Source organism: Nelumbo lutea, chromosome 1 (genome assembly GCF_056320005.1).
Source record: "Nelumbo lutea isolate HS-2025 chromosome 1, American lotus-T2T, whole genome shotgun sequence".
Classification (NCBI taxonomy): domain Eukaryota; kingdom Viridiplantae; phylum Streptophyta; class Magnoliopsida; order Proteales; family Nelumbonaceae; genus Nelumbo; species Nelumbo lutea.
In genome coordinates this window covers 57,578,161-57,593,012 of record NC_142684.1, presented here as the reverse complement: position 1 = coordinate 57,593,012, position 14,852 = coordinate 57,578,161, and the positions used below count along the sequence as shown (strand labels likewise).

The 14,852-nt window shown below is 39.7% G+C and overlaps 1 protein-coding gene across 2 annotated transcripts in view; it reads right to left on the bottom strand.

Annotated features, from left to right (window-relative positions):
• Positions 1 to 12,822, bottom strand: part of LOC148874694 (GPI transamidase component PIG-S-like protein) — a 63,308-nt gene extending 50,486 nt beyond the window's left edge. Inside the window, exons 1-4 of one of the 2 annotated variants that reach the window (XR_016105647.1) lie at positions 12,482 to 12,806; positions 11,696 to 12,395; positions 8,987 to 9,071; positions 8,787 to 8,876 (exon numbers count right to left, since the gene is read on the bottom strand). Coding sequence is in view for 1 of the 2 variants with exons in the window: in XM_088966353.1 (XP_088822479.1) it covers positions 8,787 to 8,876; positions 8,987 to 9,071; positions 11,696 to 12,395; positions 12,482 to 12,632 (1,026 nt within the window). In the remaining variant the exon portion in view is untranslated. Of the gene's footprint in view, positions 1 to 8,786; positions 8,877 to 8,986; positions 9,072 to 11,695; positions 12,396 to 12,481 lie in introns of both variants that reach the window. The other variant, XM_088966353.1, reaches the window with a different exon arrangement.
• Positions 12,823 to 14,852: the final 2,030 nt, after the last annotated feature.

The window sequence follows — 14,852 nt, the reverse complement described above, 5'->3', positions numbered from 1 at the left end:
AAGGATCAAAGTAGCCTTTACTAGATGAGGAGATAGCAAGGTGGTTGGAAAGGGACTTTGAAGGAAGAGGAAATAAGAAAGGCAGTGTTTTCCATGAATAGATCTAAAGCACCTGAACCAGATGGCTTCATAATGGCTTTCTATCAGAATTATTGGGAAGTGTTGAAAGATGATTTGTCAAGTCTTTAAAGAACTTTCCAACACACATATTGTTAGCCCTAGAGTTAATGCAACTTTTTTGGCCTTGATTCCAAAAAAACTTGATGCTAGCCATCCAAAGGATTTCCGACCCATTAGTTTGGTGACCAGTGTCTACAAGATAATGGCAAAAGTTATGTCTTTGAGAATCAAAGTAATTCTCCCCTCCCGCATCAGTTAGTTTCAAGGAACTTTTGTGCAAGGAAGACAAATAATTGACCAAATCCTGATAGCTAATGAATGTGTAAAGGAGATGAAAAGGTCTAAAAAGGAAGGATTTGTGTGCAAACTGGACTTAGAAAAGGCCTATGACATAGTGGATTGGAAATTTGTCCTAGAAGTAATGCAACATCGAGGGTTTGGAGAAAGATGGTGTAACTGGATATTTGGTTGTATACGGTCTTGTCATTTCTTTGTCCTTGTTAATGGAGTAGTGAAAGACTTTTTCCCAGCATGCAAAGGGCTAAGGCAAGGTGACCCTCTCTCTCCCTTCCTTTTTACTTTAGTGGTGGATGTCTTCAATAGACTCCTCTCTAAGGCAGATATGGAAGACAAGTTTAGGGGGTGGAGAGTGGGTAGAGATAATGTTCCTATTAGTGTAGGGGTATTTCTGTCTTTATACTTATGTTGAGGTTGCTGATCTGTAATATTATATCAGAACTAGTGTCCCTCACTTAAATAAGGGCACATGTGTCTTTTCCATTATATTAATAATATAAAAACATGTATGGCCAAATGGGAGAGTAACTTTTCCCTAATTCGAACCAGACTTTTCTTCTCTCCTTTTCTCCTCCTTTCTCTCTTTCTTCCTTCTTTCTTCCTCTTTCTTCTTGGTTGTTATCAGACTAACAGAACTCAAAGGCAGGCCGAATTATAACATGGTATCAGAACTCAACTAAGCAACTCGGATCTGCCCAGATTTTTGTTCTCTGCGCACTCAATCTAGGGTTTTCCCTTGATTTCTCTGCCATCGATTGGAGATAAGGGAAAGGGCTGAAAAGGAGTTGTCGCCCTCTTCCCTTGGAGGTTTCTATGCCTCCAGTTGTGTCTTGTGTGGTCGGTTGCTGTGGTTTCTAAGAAGCCCTCCCCTAATCGATGAAGAGAAGAGGGCTGATTTGTGTGGTGCAGTGGGTGTCTTGTGTGGACTGATTTTCTTCTTGTGTGGTTTGTCTTTCAAGTGATGAGGTAAGAGATTTCTATGCATATTTTCTGTTATGAATCAAATAAGAAGTATGTTTTAGATCGTATGATGGGATTTCAGACTGTAGTGTGCTAGGGTTTATGCTGTTTTTTTGTGTGATTCGAAGGAGGAGTGGTGCTCATATAGTGGTGAGATTTCAGGTAGTCGTAGGGTAGGGTTTGTGGTGTAAAGAGTGCAACCTTCAGCAATAACAAGTGCTGAAACCAGTGTGATCAGTATGATCAAGCAGTGTGCAGTGTGCCGAATTCAGTGATAACAGAATTCAGCAATTGGAGATAACAATGATAGCAAATCTAATGTGATGATACCTACTGACTACATGAATGTTCAAATGACCTCCATTAAACTGAATGGAGAGAATTATGTACCTTGGGCTAAATCTGTAGAAGTTTTTCTGAAGGCAAAGAAGAAGGTGAAACACATAAGGGAGGAGAAACCCTCTACTGATTCTCATGAGTATGAAGACTGGGAACAAGAGGATGCATAGATTATCACGTGGTTATGGAATAGTATGGAACCCAAGATTAGTGTAAATTTCATGTTTCTTGACACTGCCAAAGATGTGTGGGACCAAGCTAAGAAGTTGTATTCTGGTCAAGACAATACAACCATAGTATATCAGTTGTATCAAGAATACTTTAATCTGCAACAGGGCAATCAGAGTCTTTAGGAGTACTATGCTAGTATGTGAAACATCCGTAATGAGTTGAATGTTTATCACCCCCTCACTTCTGATGTCAAAATTCAGCAACAACAGAGAGAACAGCTTGACGTGACTCGATTTTGGTGGGGCTGAAATCTGAGTATGAACCAGTATGGACTCAAATACTAGGAGGGTCAGCTCTCCCTTCTTTAGAAGAGGTGTTTGCTCGAATTCGGAGGACTTCTATTGGATCTACTAAGAACTCTAATGTCTCAACTCTAATGTCTCAGATAGATCAGCCTTTGCAATGTCAAGGGGCCGTGGTGTTAGAGGTGGAGCTCGAAGAGCTCAGTCTAGCCGTGGTGGTAGCAATGGTCCGGTATATGGCCGGAGTGGTGGTGGTGGTCGTACTGGAGGTAGAGATTCAGGGGGAGCCTGTGGTAGAGGACGTGGCTCGGGTCCGAGGAGGTGTACTCATTGTGGTATGGATAGACGTACCATTAATTATTGCTATGACTTGCATGGTCCACCCTCAACCTGGGCCAATCATGCCATGACTAGTGACACCAGTTCCAGTTTCAAACAGGAGAATCATTCAGCTGATCAAATGCCTCCTACATCCACAGATGGTCCCGAAAAGGAGATGGTGAGTGTTCCCCGTGATGAGTATCGAAGGTTTGTCCAATCCACATCTCAGCAGAACACGGCTACTTTCGCACACTCAGGTATTGCTTGTTTGGCATCCAAACCCAATCCCTAGATTATTGACTCTGGAGCCTCCGATCACATGATTGGAACTCCATGTGTGTTTTCTTCCCTCTCTCGTTGTTCAACATCACAATCTGTTACCCTTGCTAATGGTTCCACATCCTCCATTTGTGGTGTTGGTAATGTTGACCTGGACCCTGTATCCCTATCCTCAGTTTTGTATGTCCCTAAATTTCGGTTTAACCTTATGTATGTTAGTAAGCTAACCAGGTCACTTAATTGTTCCATTACCTTTTACCCTTCTATGTGTGTTTTTCGGGATCCCAAGACGGGGATGAAGATTGGTGGAGGGCATAAAGCTAGTAGATTGTATTATCTTGACGGTGGTGGAAGAACATCAACAGCTCTCTAGTCATCTCTCTCTCCTCTCCAGTGGCATTGTCGATTTGGTCATCCTTCGCTGAAAGTTTTGAAATCTTTGGTTCCTTCGTTGAGTCAACTTTTTGTTTTAGATTGTGAGTTGTGTCAGTTTGGGAAACACCATCATGTTCCCTTTAGTTCTAGGGTTGATAACCGTGTGCCGAGTCTTTTTTCTTTGATTCAGTCGGATGTTTGGGGTCCTTATAAAGCGATGTCATACAATGGATATAGATATTGTCATTTTTGTTGATGCTTTTTCAAGGATGACGTGGCTCTATTTAATGAAAGAAAGAAGTGAATTGTTTACCATCTTCCAAAAATTTTATGCTGAGATTTGTAATCAATTTGGTGTTCACATTAAAATTTTTCGTTCTGATAATGGTCGTGAATATTTATCTTCATCATTTCAAGAATACTTGGACCAACATGGCATTATACATCAAACCTCATGTACCTACACCCCACAACAAAATGGGGTGGCTGAGAGAAAGAATCGTCATCTCTTGGAAACAACACGATCCCTCATGCATCACATGAATGTTCCCAAACCCTTTTGGAGTGATGCGGTGCTTACTTCTTGCTTCTTGATTAATCGGATGCCCACGTCTATCCTTGATGGTCATTCCCCATTTACTACCTTGTTTCCCACCTAGTCTCTGTTTCCTCTTTCTCCTCGGGTATTTGGGTGTGTCTGCTTCGTCCATAATTTGGGCCCCGGGAACGACAAGTTAGATGCACGATCCCTTAAGTGCATCTTCCTTGGCTATTCTCGGACCCAAAAAGGGTATAAGTGTTATCATCCTAGTTCTCGACATTCCTTTGTGTGTGCTGATGTTACCTTCTTTGAGTCTACTCCGTTTTTCTTGGGGTCCGGTGATACTTCCTCCTCCTCATCACCTCCCCCTCTTCCACTTCCAGTTGCCGATTTTGTCCCCCTTGTTCCTATCGTGACCAAGTCCTTGCCTCCAGTGCCACCACCCGTTGAACGCCCACCTATCCGTCAAGTGTATACACTTCGCCCACGTGTACCGACTGCTACTCCTCCGGCTCCATCACCGTCGACAGATCTGGCAGTTGTCTCCACACAAGCCTCGAACCCAGTATCTGATCTTGATCATCCCATTGCTTTGTGGAAAGGTAAACGCTCTTGCACTCTTCATCCTATTTCAAATCATGTTTCACTCACTCACCTCCCATCGCCAGTTTATCTCTTTGTTATCCTTCAGTTGTTGTCCCTAAGGATGTCCAGGAAGCCCTTGCCTCTCCAGGGTGGTGCCGTGCAATAGAAGAAGAGCTCTCAGCCCTACTTCATAATCATACTTGGGACCTCACCGCTCTTCCTCCTAGGAAGCAGATTGTCGGTTGTAAGTGGGTTTATACTGTTAAGTATTTGCCTGATGGTAGTGTTGAGCACCTGAAAGCTCAATTGGTTGCAAAAGGATACTCCCAAACCTATGGTATTGACTACACAGAAACCTCCCCAATTGCTAAGATAAGGTCGGTTCGTGTTGTGATCTCTCTTGCAGCTATGTATGATTGGCCCCTATATCAGCTTAATATCAAGAATGCCCTTTTGCATGATGATTTGCTCGAGGAGGTCTACATGGAGCAACCACCAGGGTTTGTTGCTCAGGGGGAGGATGGTAAGGTATGCAGACTAAAGAAGGCTATATATGGGCTTAAATAGTCTCCTCGAGCATAGTTTGGTAGGTTCAGTGAGGTGGTAAAGAAGTTTGGTATGAAACAGTTCCAAGTTGATCATTCCATCTTCAGCCATGACTCTCCGGCAAGAAAAATACTATTGGTGGTGTATGTAGATGATATTGTTATTACCGGGAATGATAAAATAGGCATTGACAGGTTGAAGACTTTTCTACAGGAACATTTTCAAACAAATGACCTTGGTAAATTGAAATATTTCTTGGGAATAGAAGTAGCAAGATCTAAGTATGTGCTTGATTTGTGTCAGAGGAAATATGTGCTTGATTTGCTGGAAGAAATAGGTTTGTTAGGTGCTAAACCAACTAAAACACCTATGGAAACAAATACTAGGCTAAGCAGTGATATGGGTGAAGTGTTTGAAGACCCTAGCAGATACCGACGACTTGTAGGTAAACTGAACTACCTAACCATTACTCGGCCAGATATTTCATTTGCGGTTAGTGTGGTAAGTCAGTTCATGCAGAAACCTCTGGTTCCTCATTGGAATGCGGTTCTAAGAATTGTGAGGTATTTAAAAGGGGACCCTGGTCGTGGTTTGATATACAAAAGTGGTGGAAAACTTGAAATAGAAGGGTATATACTGATGCTGACTAGGCTGGTTCTATGTCTGATAGGCAGTCTACCACAGGTTATTGCACTTTTCTGGGGGATAATCTAGTGACATGGAAAAGTAAGAAGCAGACAATCATGGCAAGAAGCAGTGCAGAGGCAGAATATAGAGCTATGGCACATATTGCTTGTGAATTAGTGTGGCTAAGGAACCTTCTACAGGAGATAGGATACAACATTAATACTTCAATGAAGCTCTATTGTGACAATCAGGTTGCAGTTCATATTTCTTCTAATCCGGTGTTTCATGAAAGAACCAAGCACATAGAAGTTGATTGTCACTTTGTGAGAGAGAAGGTGCTAAATGGAGTGATTGACACTGCATACGTTAATATAGGAAAATAGTGGGTAGACTTATTTACAAAAGGGTTGAGTTGGGGAAGAGTGGACTACATATGTAACAAGATGGGATTATATGATATATACTCACCAGCTTGAGAGGGAGTGTTAGTGTAGGGGTATTTCTATCTTTATACTTATGTTGAGGTTGTTGATCTATAATATTATATTAGAACTACTGTCCCTCACTTAAATAAGGGCACATGTGTCTTTTCCATTATATTAATAATATAAAAACATATATGGCCGAATGGGAGAGTAACTTTTCCCTAATTCGAACCAAACTTTTATTCTCTCCTTTTCTCCTCCTTTCTCTCTCTCTTTCTTCCTTCTTTCTTCCTCTTTCTTCTTGGTTGTTATTAGACTAACAGAACTCAAAGGCAGGCCGAATTATAACAGCTCCAATTACTCATCTCCAATTTGTAGATGATATCATAATTTTTTGTGAAGGGGGAGACATTAGGAGAGTGAGGAGATTGAAAGAACTGATTAAGAAGTTTGAAAAAGTTTCCAATCTGAAAATAAACTTAAATAAGAGTTGCATAGCAGGGGTTAATATGGAGGAGAATGACCTGAGCTTGATGGCAAATTGCTTAGAGTGTCATATCACCCCTTGGCCTTTAAACTATCTAGGACTACCCCTAGATGCAAACCCGAAAGAAAGAAGTTTTTGGACCTAGTTGTAGAAAGAAGTAAAAAGAGGTTGGCTGGTTTGAAGAGAAATTATATCTCTTTGGGAGGTAGGATTACTCTAATAAGATCTACATTGGCTAACCTACCAATCTATTTCCTCTCTGTTTTTAGGACCCCACCAAGGGAGGAAAAGAAACTGGAAAAAATCATGAGAAACTTTCTTTGGGATCCAGGAGAGGTCAGGTCAGGAAAGATCACTTAGTAAATTGGGAGGTGGTGTGTAGAAGTAAGGAAGAGGGTGGATTAGGTATTGGGAATGTAAGAAAGAAAAATACAGCACTCCTAGGGAAATGGTTATGGAGATGGCCTTTAGAGAGGGGAAATTTGTGGGTTGAGATGGTGGCTAGAATACATGGCAGATCAAAGAGTGGTTGGGATGTTGGTGTATCACGAAGGGCTACCTTGGCAGCACCTTGGAAGGCGATACATAGCCTCCTCCCTCAATTCCTCAAGTATATCAGGTGTAATATTTGCTCAGGGAATTTAATTCATTTTTGGGAAGACATCTAGTTTAGTAACCGGCCTTTAAAGGAGTTGTTCCCCTCTTTGTATTCTATCTCTTTATACAGAAATGAGGTGATCTCCAATTTTCTTGTTCTTCCTTCTTTGCCTTTGAAACTTAATTGGGATCTTGGGTTTCGGAGGGGGTTGAGGGATGAGGAGGCTAATTGTTTGTCAGAGCTTCTCCTTCTCCTTGATAAAGCTTGCTTAGAGCCTACATCCCAATTCCTTTTTAAAACTCTTTGCCAGTCCCCCTCCTCTTTGTCCTTTCCTTGGAAAGAAATTTGGGTTCAGCCGATTCCCCCTAAAATTAAGGCTTTTTGTTGGAAAGTGGCTCTTGGGAAAATTAACACGTTGGATTCATTGCAAAAGAAAAGACCTTCTCTATGTATTTCCCAAAATTGGTGCTCTCTATGTAAATGTGACGGTGAATCTTGCTTTCATCTACTAATTTCTTGCTCATTTGTTAAAGAAATCTGAGATCGGTTTTTCTCCTTGTTTGGTGTAGGTGGAATATGCCAACGGAGATTAAAATGTTGTTTGATCCATCAACCTTTGGATTGCCAAAGAGAAGGGGAAGAATAATGTGGGGATGCACTAGAGCAGTAGTGATCTGGACATTATGGGAAGAAAGAAATGCAAGAATCTTCCAAGAGAAGGAAAGAAGTAAACAACAAATTATGGAGTGTGTTATGACCAGGGTTATACATTGGTTGCAAACATTGGACCTCTACAAATATTTCTCTTTTGATGATATATGGAGGAATTGGAGCTTCATAGCCTTTAGTGCAGTACAAAAAATTAAAGCAAGGTCAGTTTGGAATCCTCCAATTGAAGATTGGCTGAAACTAAACTTTGATGGGAGCAGCCAAGGCAACTCAGGTCCGTTTGGCATAGGAAGGGCTGTAAGAGACAAGGAAGGAAATTTAAAAGCCATCTTTTCAGGACTAATGGGACATGGAGACTCTTTAAAGGCAGAACTATATGCAACCCTACAAGGCATTCAGATTGCAAGAGATTTAGGAGTGGAGAAATTGATGATAGAAAGGGACTCCAAGGTGGTGGTGGGTTGGCTAAAGAACCCAGATTCAATGATTTGGTGTTGCAGAAATGAAATGAAGAAGTTCAAATGGCTCACTCAACAGATGATTTTAATTATACAGTGGGTGGGAAGGGAGGGCAATGAACTGGCTGATTCTCTAGCTAAGCAAGGTGTAACTAGGGATCAGATGTACTGGACCCATTTGTAAATCTTCTATGTATTTTTGTTAAAAAGTGAGGATGCACCTCCTGCCTCACACTGGAATGCTTGTAATAGATGTAACCCTTTGCTTCTAATGAAATTTATATTTATTTATCAAAAAAAAAACCTCCCTTCGACACATTGCTTAACTAATATGTCATCATGATTATACCTACTTTTATACAACTATGCATTGCACATGCAAATCATCCACCCATCGATTCCACAGTGCACGACCAAAACCTACTTCCACTACTTTATTCAAAACTAAGCTCATTTGTTTAAATTATCAATGCAGTCCAACATCTTGTTCTAGGTAAAAAAAAGGATCAAGCGCTCAACAGTGATTTAAAAACACAAGGCAGGATACAACCACACCAAAAACCTTATTTTAGGATTCTTTATCAAACTTCAACAAAAATTTATTATCATCAGCAGGGCTAGAACCAATTTGCAGTTAAAATATTGTTTCAAATGGATCTTTCCTAAAACAAGTTTAAGAAGCATACAAAGAAAGGTAGATCTTTGGTACTAAAGATGTAACTGGCCAACTTCTCATCCCAATAAGAAAATGATGACTTTGGAGTATGGTATAACACCTGTCCACAAGCAAGAACTGAAAAACATGATAAAATAGCATAGGTGTAAGCATATCCAAATGGTAGCACCAAAGAATTCTAAGCAAACTTTGAGAAGAATGATATATTACTTGACTTTCCACACTTGTATCTGCAACTGGAGCCAAAGCCTCTATAACAGGGGCCAACATAGTTTCATCTATCTCTTGAAAATCCCTGCAGGTAAAAGAAATAGATAAATTTAACCAAGTGTTGAGAGATTTTATTAAAAGAGCAGAAGTACAATAGAGCCCCCAAGGATAACCCCTTGGCCAGGGATCAGCCCCCACTAATCAGGGACATTATTGTAATTGTATTGTTTTAGTTATATCAGTTAACGATGAAACAAGGGGGGCTCGCATTGGTGCGTATGACTGAGAATTCTTTCTCCCCATTCTCTTGCCCTCCCTTCTCTTCTTCTCTTCTACTGACTTTCTCCCTTCGCAATCAGTTTTCTGTTCTATTTCTTGTGATTGGTACAAGATAAATCCAAGGATTCATGTGTCTACTAATTATTATAATTTCATTGAGAAAGGAAAAAGTGCACTAACATGAAAGAAAAAGAGCACAAACAAGAACTAGGGACCCCAAACAACAAAAGAAGGATTCAACAACAGACCTCAAGGAAGCATGATAAAAGGGAAAAAAAGAATATACAAATTAACCACAGAAAAGATGATCCTAAAAGTAACTCCCCATTACTGCTTCCATGAGATGTTCTCTATGGAACCTAGGGCTCTTTATCCCTAATGAGGATGACTCAATCAACAAGGACTAACTAAGTCATCTCTGGTCCAACAAATAATCACTTGGAATCACCATCCACTTCCACATGCTCAATTGCAACAAAAATGTCAACTTGAGAACCTGCGGTTAGGGCTGTCAATGAACTCCAAAAGTCCAAAACACAATCTGACATTTGATCCAATTATTTTGGTTTCAGGTGTTAAAACATGTATCCATTTAATAATCAGATCATATGTGGATTTGACCGCATCAAATCTAGATGATGATGAGGATGAGGATGGTGAGGATGATATTTTATAAAGTTTTTATAGAAGAAGGAACAGTAAGACCTCTGAAACATCAGATTCGGTTGATAATGAGAACTCTCAGAATACCTCGGACCCAGGTAAGCAGCTGGGGACTGGTCATCTTGTTGGTGCTCCTAAAAAGAATTCCAATTTTGGTGTTAGAGAACCTGATAAATGTCTCAAAGAGGAGGTGGAGAAAACCAGTGTTTTCTCTTTCAAGGCAGCGGCTAGAAAGGATGTAGAAATTGGTAAAATCCTGGGTTTGTTTTTCTGGGGAGGTGAGGATTTCACCTTAAAAGCTTTTGAAGAGTTTGAGAGGAAGAAGAAGGAAGAAAGATCGAGAAAAGGGTTAATTGGAGGAGGAAGATGGGACCAAGATGGTGACAACCAAGAGGAGGCTTTTGATGGGGAAGTTTAGCTTATCTCTTCTGTCAATTTCTTTTGTGCCATGTGAAGTTGTCCTTTTGTTTTTGGTCTAGTTTTTGGAGATTAGAGGTGTGATCTGCAGCCTGCTTATGTGGATTTTCTTTCTTTTTTGGTAAAATAAATAAATAAATAAGCAGAGTTTAAGGAGAACTGGGAGAGAGAGAGAGAGAGAGAGACCTCTGTTGGCTATTGCTTCTTGGCACCTTTCTTTTTTTCTATATGATTAATTATTCCTATGTTGACCTCTATTGCTTACCAGTTGTCATTTCTTCCATATGGTAGCCAAGCCTCTAAAAATAAAAGAAATTGACCTCGCACATAAGTAATTGGATGTGAGTTTAGTTATGTAAATTGTCATTGAAGGTCTTGAATGAAAGGTTTTGTACAATGTTGAGGTTTTATGTAAATGTTATACTCCATTCTAACTGTACACTTATTTATTCTTTTGTTTGACTGAATTGCCCTTTTAAATGAAGATAGAGATAGATGAGCAACACAGAATGCTAAGAGAATTTCAAAAACATAAAGAGCTATTGGGACTGGTTCCCCCATTAACTGATTTTGCTTGCATCATGTATAACATTTTCTTTATCGAATATGACCATTTCTTTGAATTGCATTTGATGTTACAGTGGACTCTCTTCTCATTCAATGTTTCATTTTATGATTTTCTCTTGAATAAAAACTAAAACTAAGAGATGGTCTGTTGGATAATTTTTGTATAACAGGTTGACAAACTTTTACCTAAAGAGATCAATGTGATGAACTCTTAGCTAGCATACATGTCTCAGCTCATGTATTATTTTTTTTAATGATTTCCTACATTTTATGATAATTCATGCCATCTTCACTTTACAGTTACACTACTAACATTTATGTTATTTTTTACACAATTCATATTTTGATATAGTGACAGGTGAATGCAACATTAAAACATTGCCAATTTCTAAAAACTACATTTTTCCGTGCATCGCACGGGTCCCCACTAGTAAGATTATAATACCTTATTACTGGATTACTATACACCCACATGTCAAAGAGCATTTTGCAATTTACAGCTAACCATACAAACAAAGAAATCAAATCGAATATAACTTATCTAGAATCAATGGATGGAGAAATCAAACCAGCAAATAACTTCCGAGTACTTGGTTATTTCCACTTGTATATAGTGATGTACAATTTTTGGATCTCTTTTTCACAGTGCAACCTTACAGGTTCACGTCATATAATTGTATTAACATGTTCTTTTCGCATCATATATTTGTCATAAGAAAAAAAAATATATTCAAAAAAAAATGTTGTCTTTCAGATAAGAAAAATAAGGATCAAGTTTCTCACCAGTCATAAATCCAATCATGTGGATCAGCATTTAGAAGGCTGAAAGAAAGAACGACCCTTCCATCTGCACCAACTGGCATGAACTCTGCCCGAACCAACCCTTCTTTCTTCCCACCATTCATAAAGAACTTCACAAAAATATCGGCAGTGATTGAAACCGCATCCATCTCTGAAACTTTACCAACAATCCAAGCGTGTCGATGCCTTCCCACCACAACCCTGGTCTCTTTGTCTCTATTTACCACCACAACAGTGTAAACTTTCCCACTGGAATCCGAACAACCCCCATCTCGCTGCAAAAGAGATTCTAATAGTTCATCAAAAGCTTCATCATCCCTCAAGCTCTCAAGGAACCCAGAAACATCCCCGTTTCCACAACGCCACAAACACCCAGCATCATTTCTATTTGGAATGCAGTCCAAGCTGGAATCAACCATCACCGAAACAGGATAATTATTGCCACAACCACCACAGACCGGATCATTACCGGTCAACTTTCTCATTCGCTCTCGAATCAACAACCCTAGTTCATCCGCACGAGACTCATCGGAATTATGGCCATAGAAACCCAGAAAAACAACCTGAAAACGGCAAGGAAGGGACAAAGGTTTCGATTCAAGATGGTTCAGTAACATATCAATTTCGCGAAATGGCAGTGGTGAACGGTATATCTCTATTGATTTCAGTAAAAACGGAGCACCTACAAACAACAAAAAAATGAGGAGCCATTAACAAATGTTTTTGAACCCTAGAAATAAAGAGAAGAGAGAGCAGTGCCATCGTCACCTAAGAAGAAAGAGAAGAGAACTGATAGTATCAGAATCAGTCGCTTGAGCCCTGGCTTCGTCTTTCGCATTGTCTTGGGGTCGAAGTCTGTAACAGTTTCTCCATGGGAGGTATTTGTTGCTGTCTCCCGAGCTTCTGAGATTTCCGCCATTGTTGTAAAACAGGAGAACACAACTTCTGAGAGCCGTCGAGTTCTCTCAGGGAGGTAAGTCAAAGTAACTAGCAAAGAAAGCAATGTTCTAAAACCGGAACGCACATGAAGCTGGAAAGCTGCTCCGATCACAGAGGTACGGGCCCGTTTGAGAGGACCCAGCTTTTATTCAGCTAACTTTCACTGACCCGCTATCAATAAACCACTAATCGCTTGTTTGCGAGGGCTTTCACGGACCGAGCTTCTCGTTTTGCAAAGTGGGCCTCCCATGGAAAGCCTACAAAGTATAAACTATGGTTTCGACATGTAACTAGGCCAGACCTCGGGCCCAAAACAGCAAGTCCAACTGTGTTTCAGGCCGGGTTCGGGATTTTTCAAAAAAGCCCGACTCAGCCCGACTTAGCATTATATATTTTATAAAATATATAATATGTATTTTATATAATATAAAATATATAATATTTATTAGAATATATATTAATAATTTAATATATACATTTTTTATTTTTTTCTTTACAATTTCTCTCTCTCTCTCTCTCTCTCTCTCTCTCTCTCTCTCTCTCTCTCTCTCTCTCTCTCTCTCATTCAACTGCTTCAGCAACAGCAGCAGCATGAGCTAGACTTCAGGCTCAGGCTCAAGCCCGGGCTTTGGGCTTTTTATGAGAGTCGGGCTCGGGCCCAAGTTGTAGGCCCAATGGTTGGGCTGGGCTCAGGCTTGGGCCTTAGAAAAATTTGTTAATGTAGAGTGAAAGCCCGACCCGGCTGGCCCATGAACAAGTCTAGTACTACTGAGTTGCGATGACAGAGTAGCGGTAGTTTAGCAACTATGTTATCAAGAAGTTACCTCAAGTAGCTTCATATAATAGTGGCATTGCTTTCCGGATTTTCACTAAATATAGCTTCTAGCGTTTAGGGATGGCAATTTTCTCCATCCCGATGGGAATTCAACTTTTAGACCCGATGGGAATTGTTTTGGTGAGACGGGGTATAGCCGTTTAGGAATCCCCAATTAGGGTCGAGGATGGGGATTGAGGTCCCTGCCCCACCTCAACATATATATATAATGTCTTATCTATAGTAAGGTTTTAGAAATTGGACCCGGAAATGGAACCCTTCTAACTACCGGTTTTTGGGTTAGTGGTTTAATCGTCCGGGTTGAATGGTTCGGATGGTTTGCATTAGGGCAAACTAGAAAGTAGTTATATATACTTATATATGAGAAAGAAGAAAAGAAGGAAAGAAAGAAAGGAGAAAGGGAAAAAAAAGGAAAAGGGGAGAAAGAAAAAGAAGGAAAGAAAGAGGGAAAGAGGGAAGAAGGAAAAGGAGGAGAATCATTTGATGTTCACCGGCCACGGCGATGGTGACAGCAACGACGACGGTACCAGCGCGGGTGACAGATCTTAGATTTGAGATATGAGCTCCTTCTTCTTCTTCTTCTTCTTTTTCTTCTTCTTCTGGATATCAGATCTCAGACTCAGAGAGTCAAAGTTTCTCCCCTCTCTACAATTTCTTAAACCGCAAACCATTGTCTGGGTCAAACGAATCAATGATTCGACCGCCCGGGTCAGTAGTTTTCTAACGAAATCAACGGTTTTTTACCCAAGAACGAGTCAGGGGTGAAACGGAACCGGTTGCTTGGACGGTTTCCAGGCTAAATGGTCCAACCATCTGGATCAACAACGGTTCAAAAACATTGATTTATAATATATACAAACATATTTAAAACATCAATTATAATTTAAAACTTTTATTTAAGTTAATTTATTTTTCAAAAAAATAAACATGGACTTTAGGCCTATCTTTCTAAATATTAAACATGGAATGCATATTTTTATATTATGTCAAATACAATACATATGTAAAAATGTATGTTATAATTTATGTCTTTACCCATTAATAAAAATAAGAATGGTTCAATGTTATCCTCAAAGAACCTTGATTTCATTCTTCCATTTATACCCCTGTCATTAATATATATAAGAGAAATGGATGAGTGTCCATCGTCCAACACCCTGATTTGTATTTCCAATCCTACCCCTCCCTGATTTCATTTTTCCAATTTTATCTCCTCTATGCTGATTTTATATTTCTAATCCTACCCCTCTCTAATTTCATATTTCCAATCCTATCCCCTCTTAAAATGCCTGAATTTTATATATATTTATATTTTATATTATAATATATTAATAATGTTATCGTTAAAGGACCAATATTTCATTC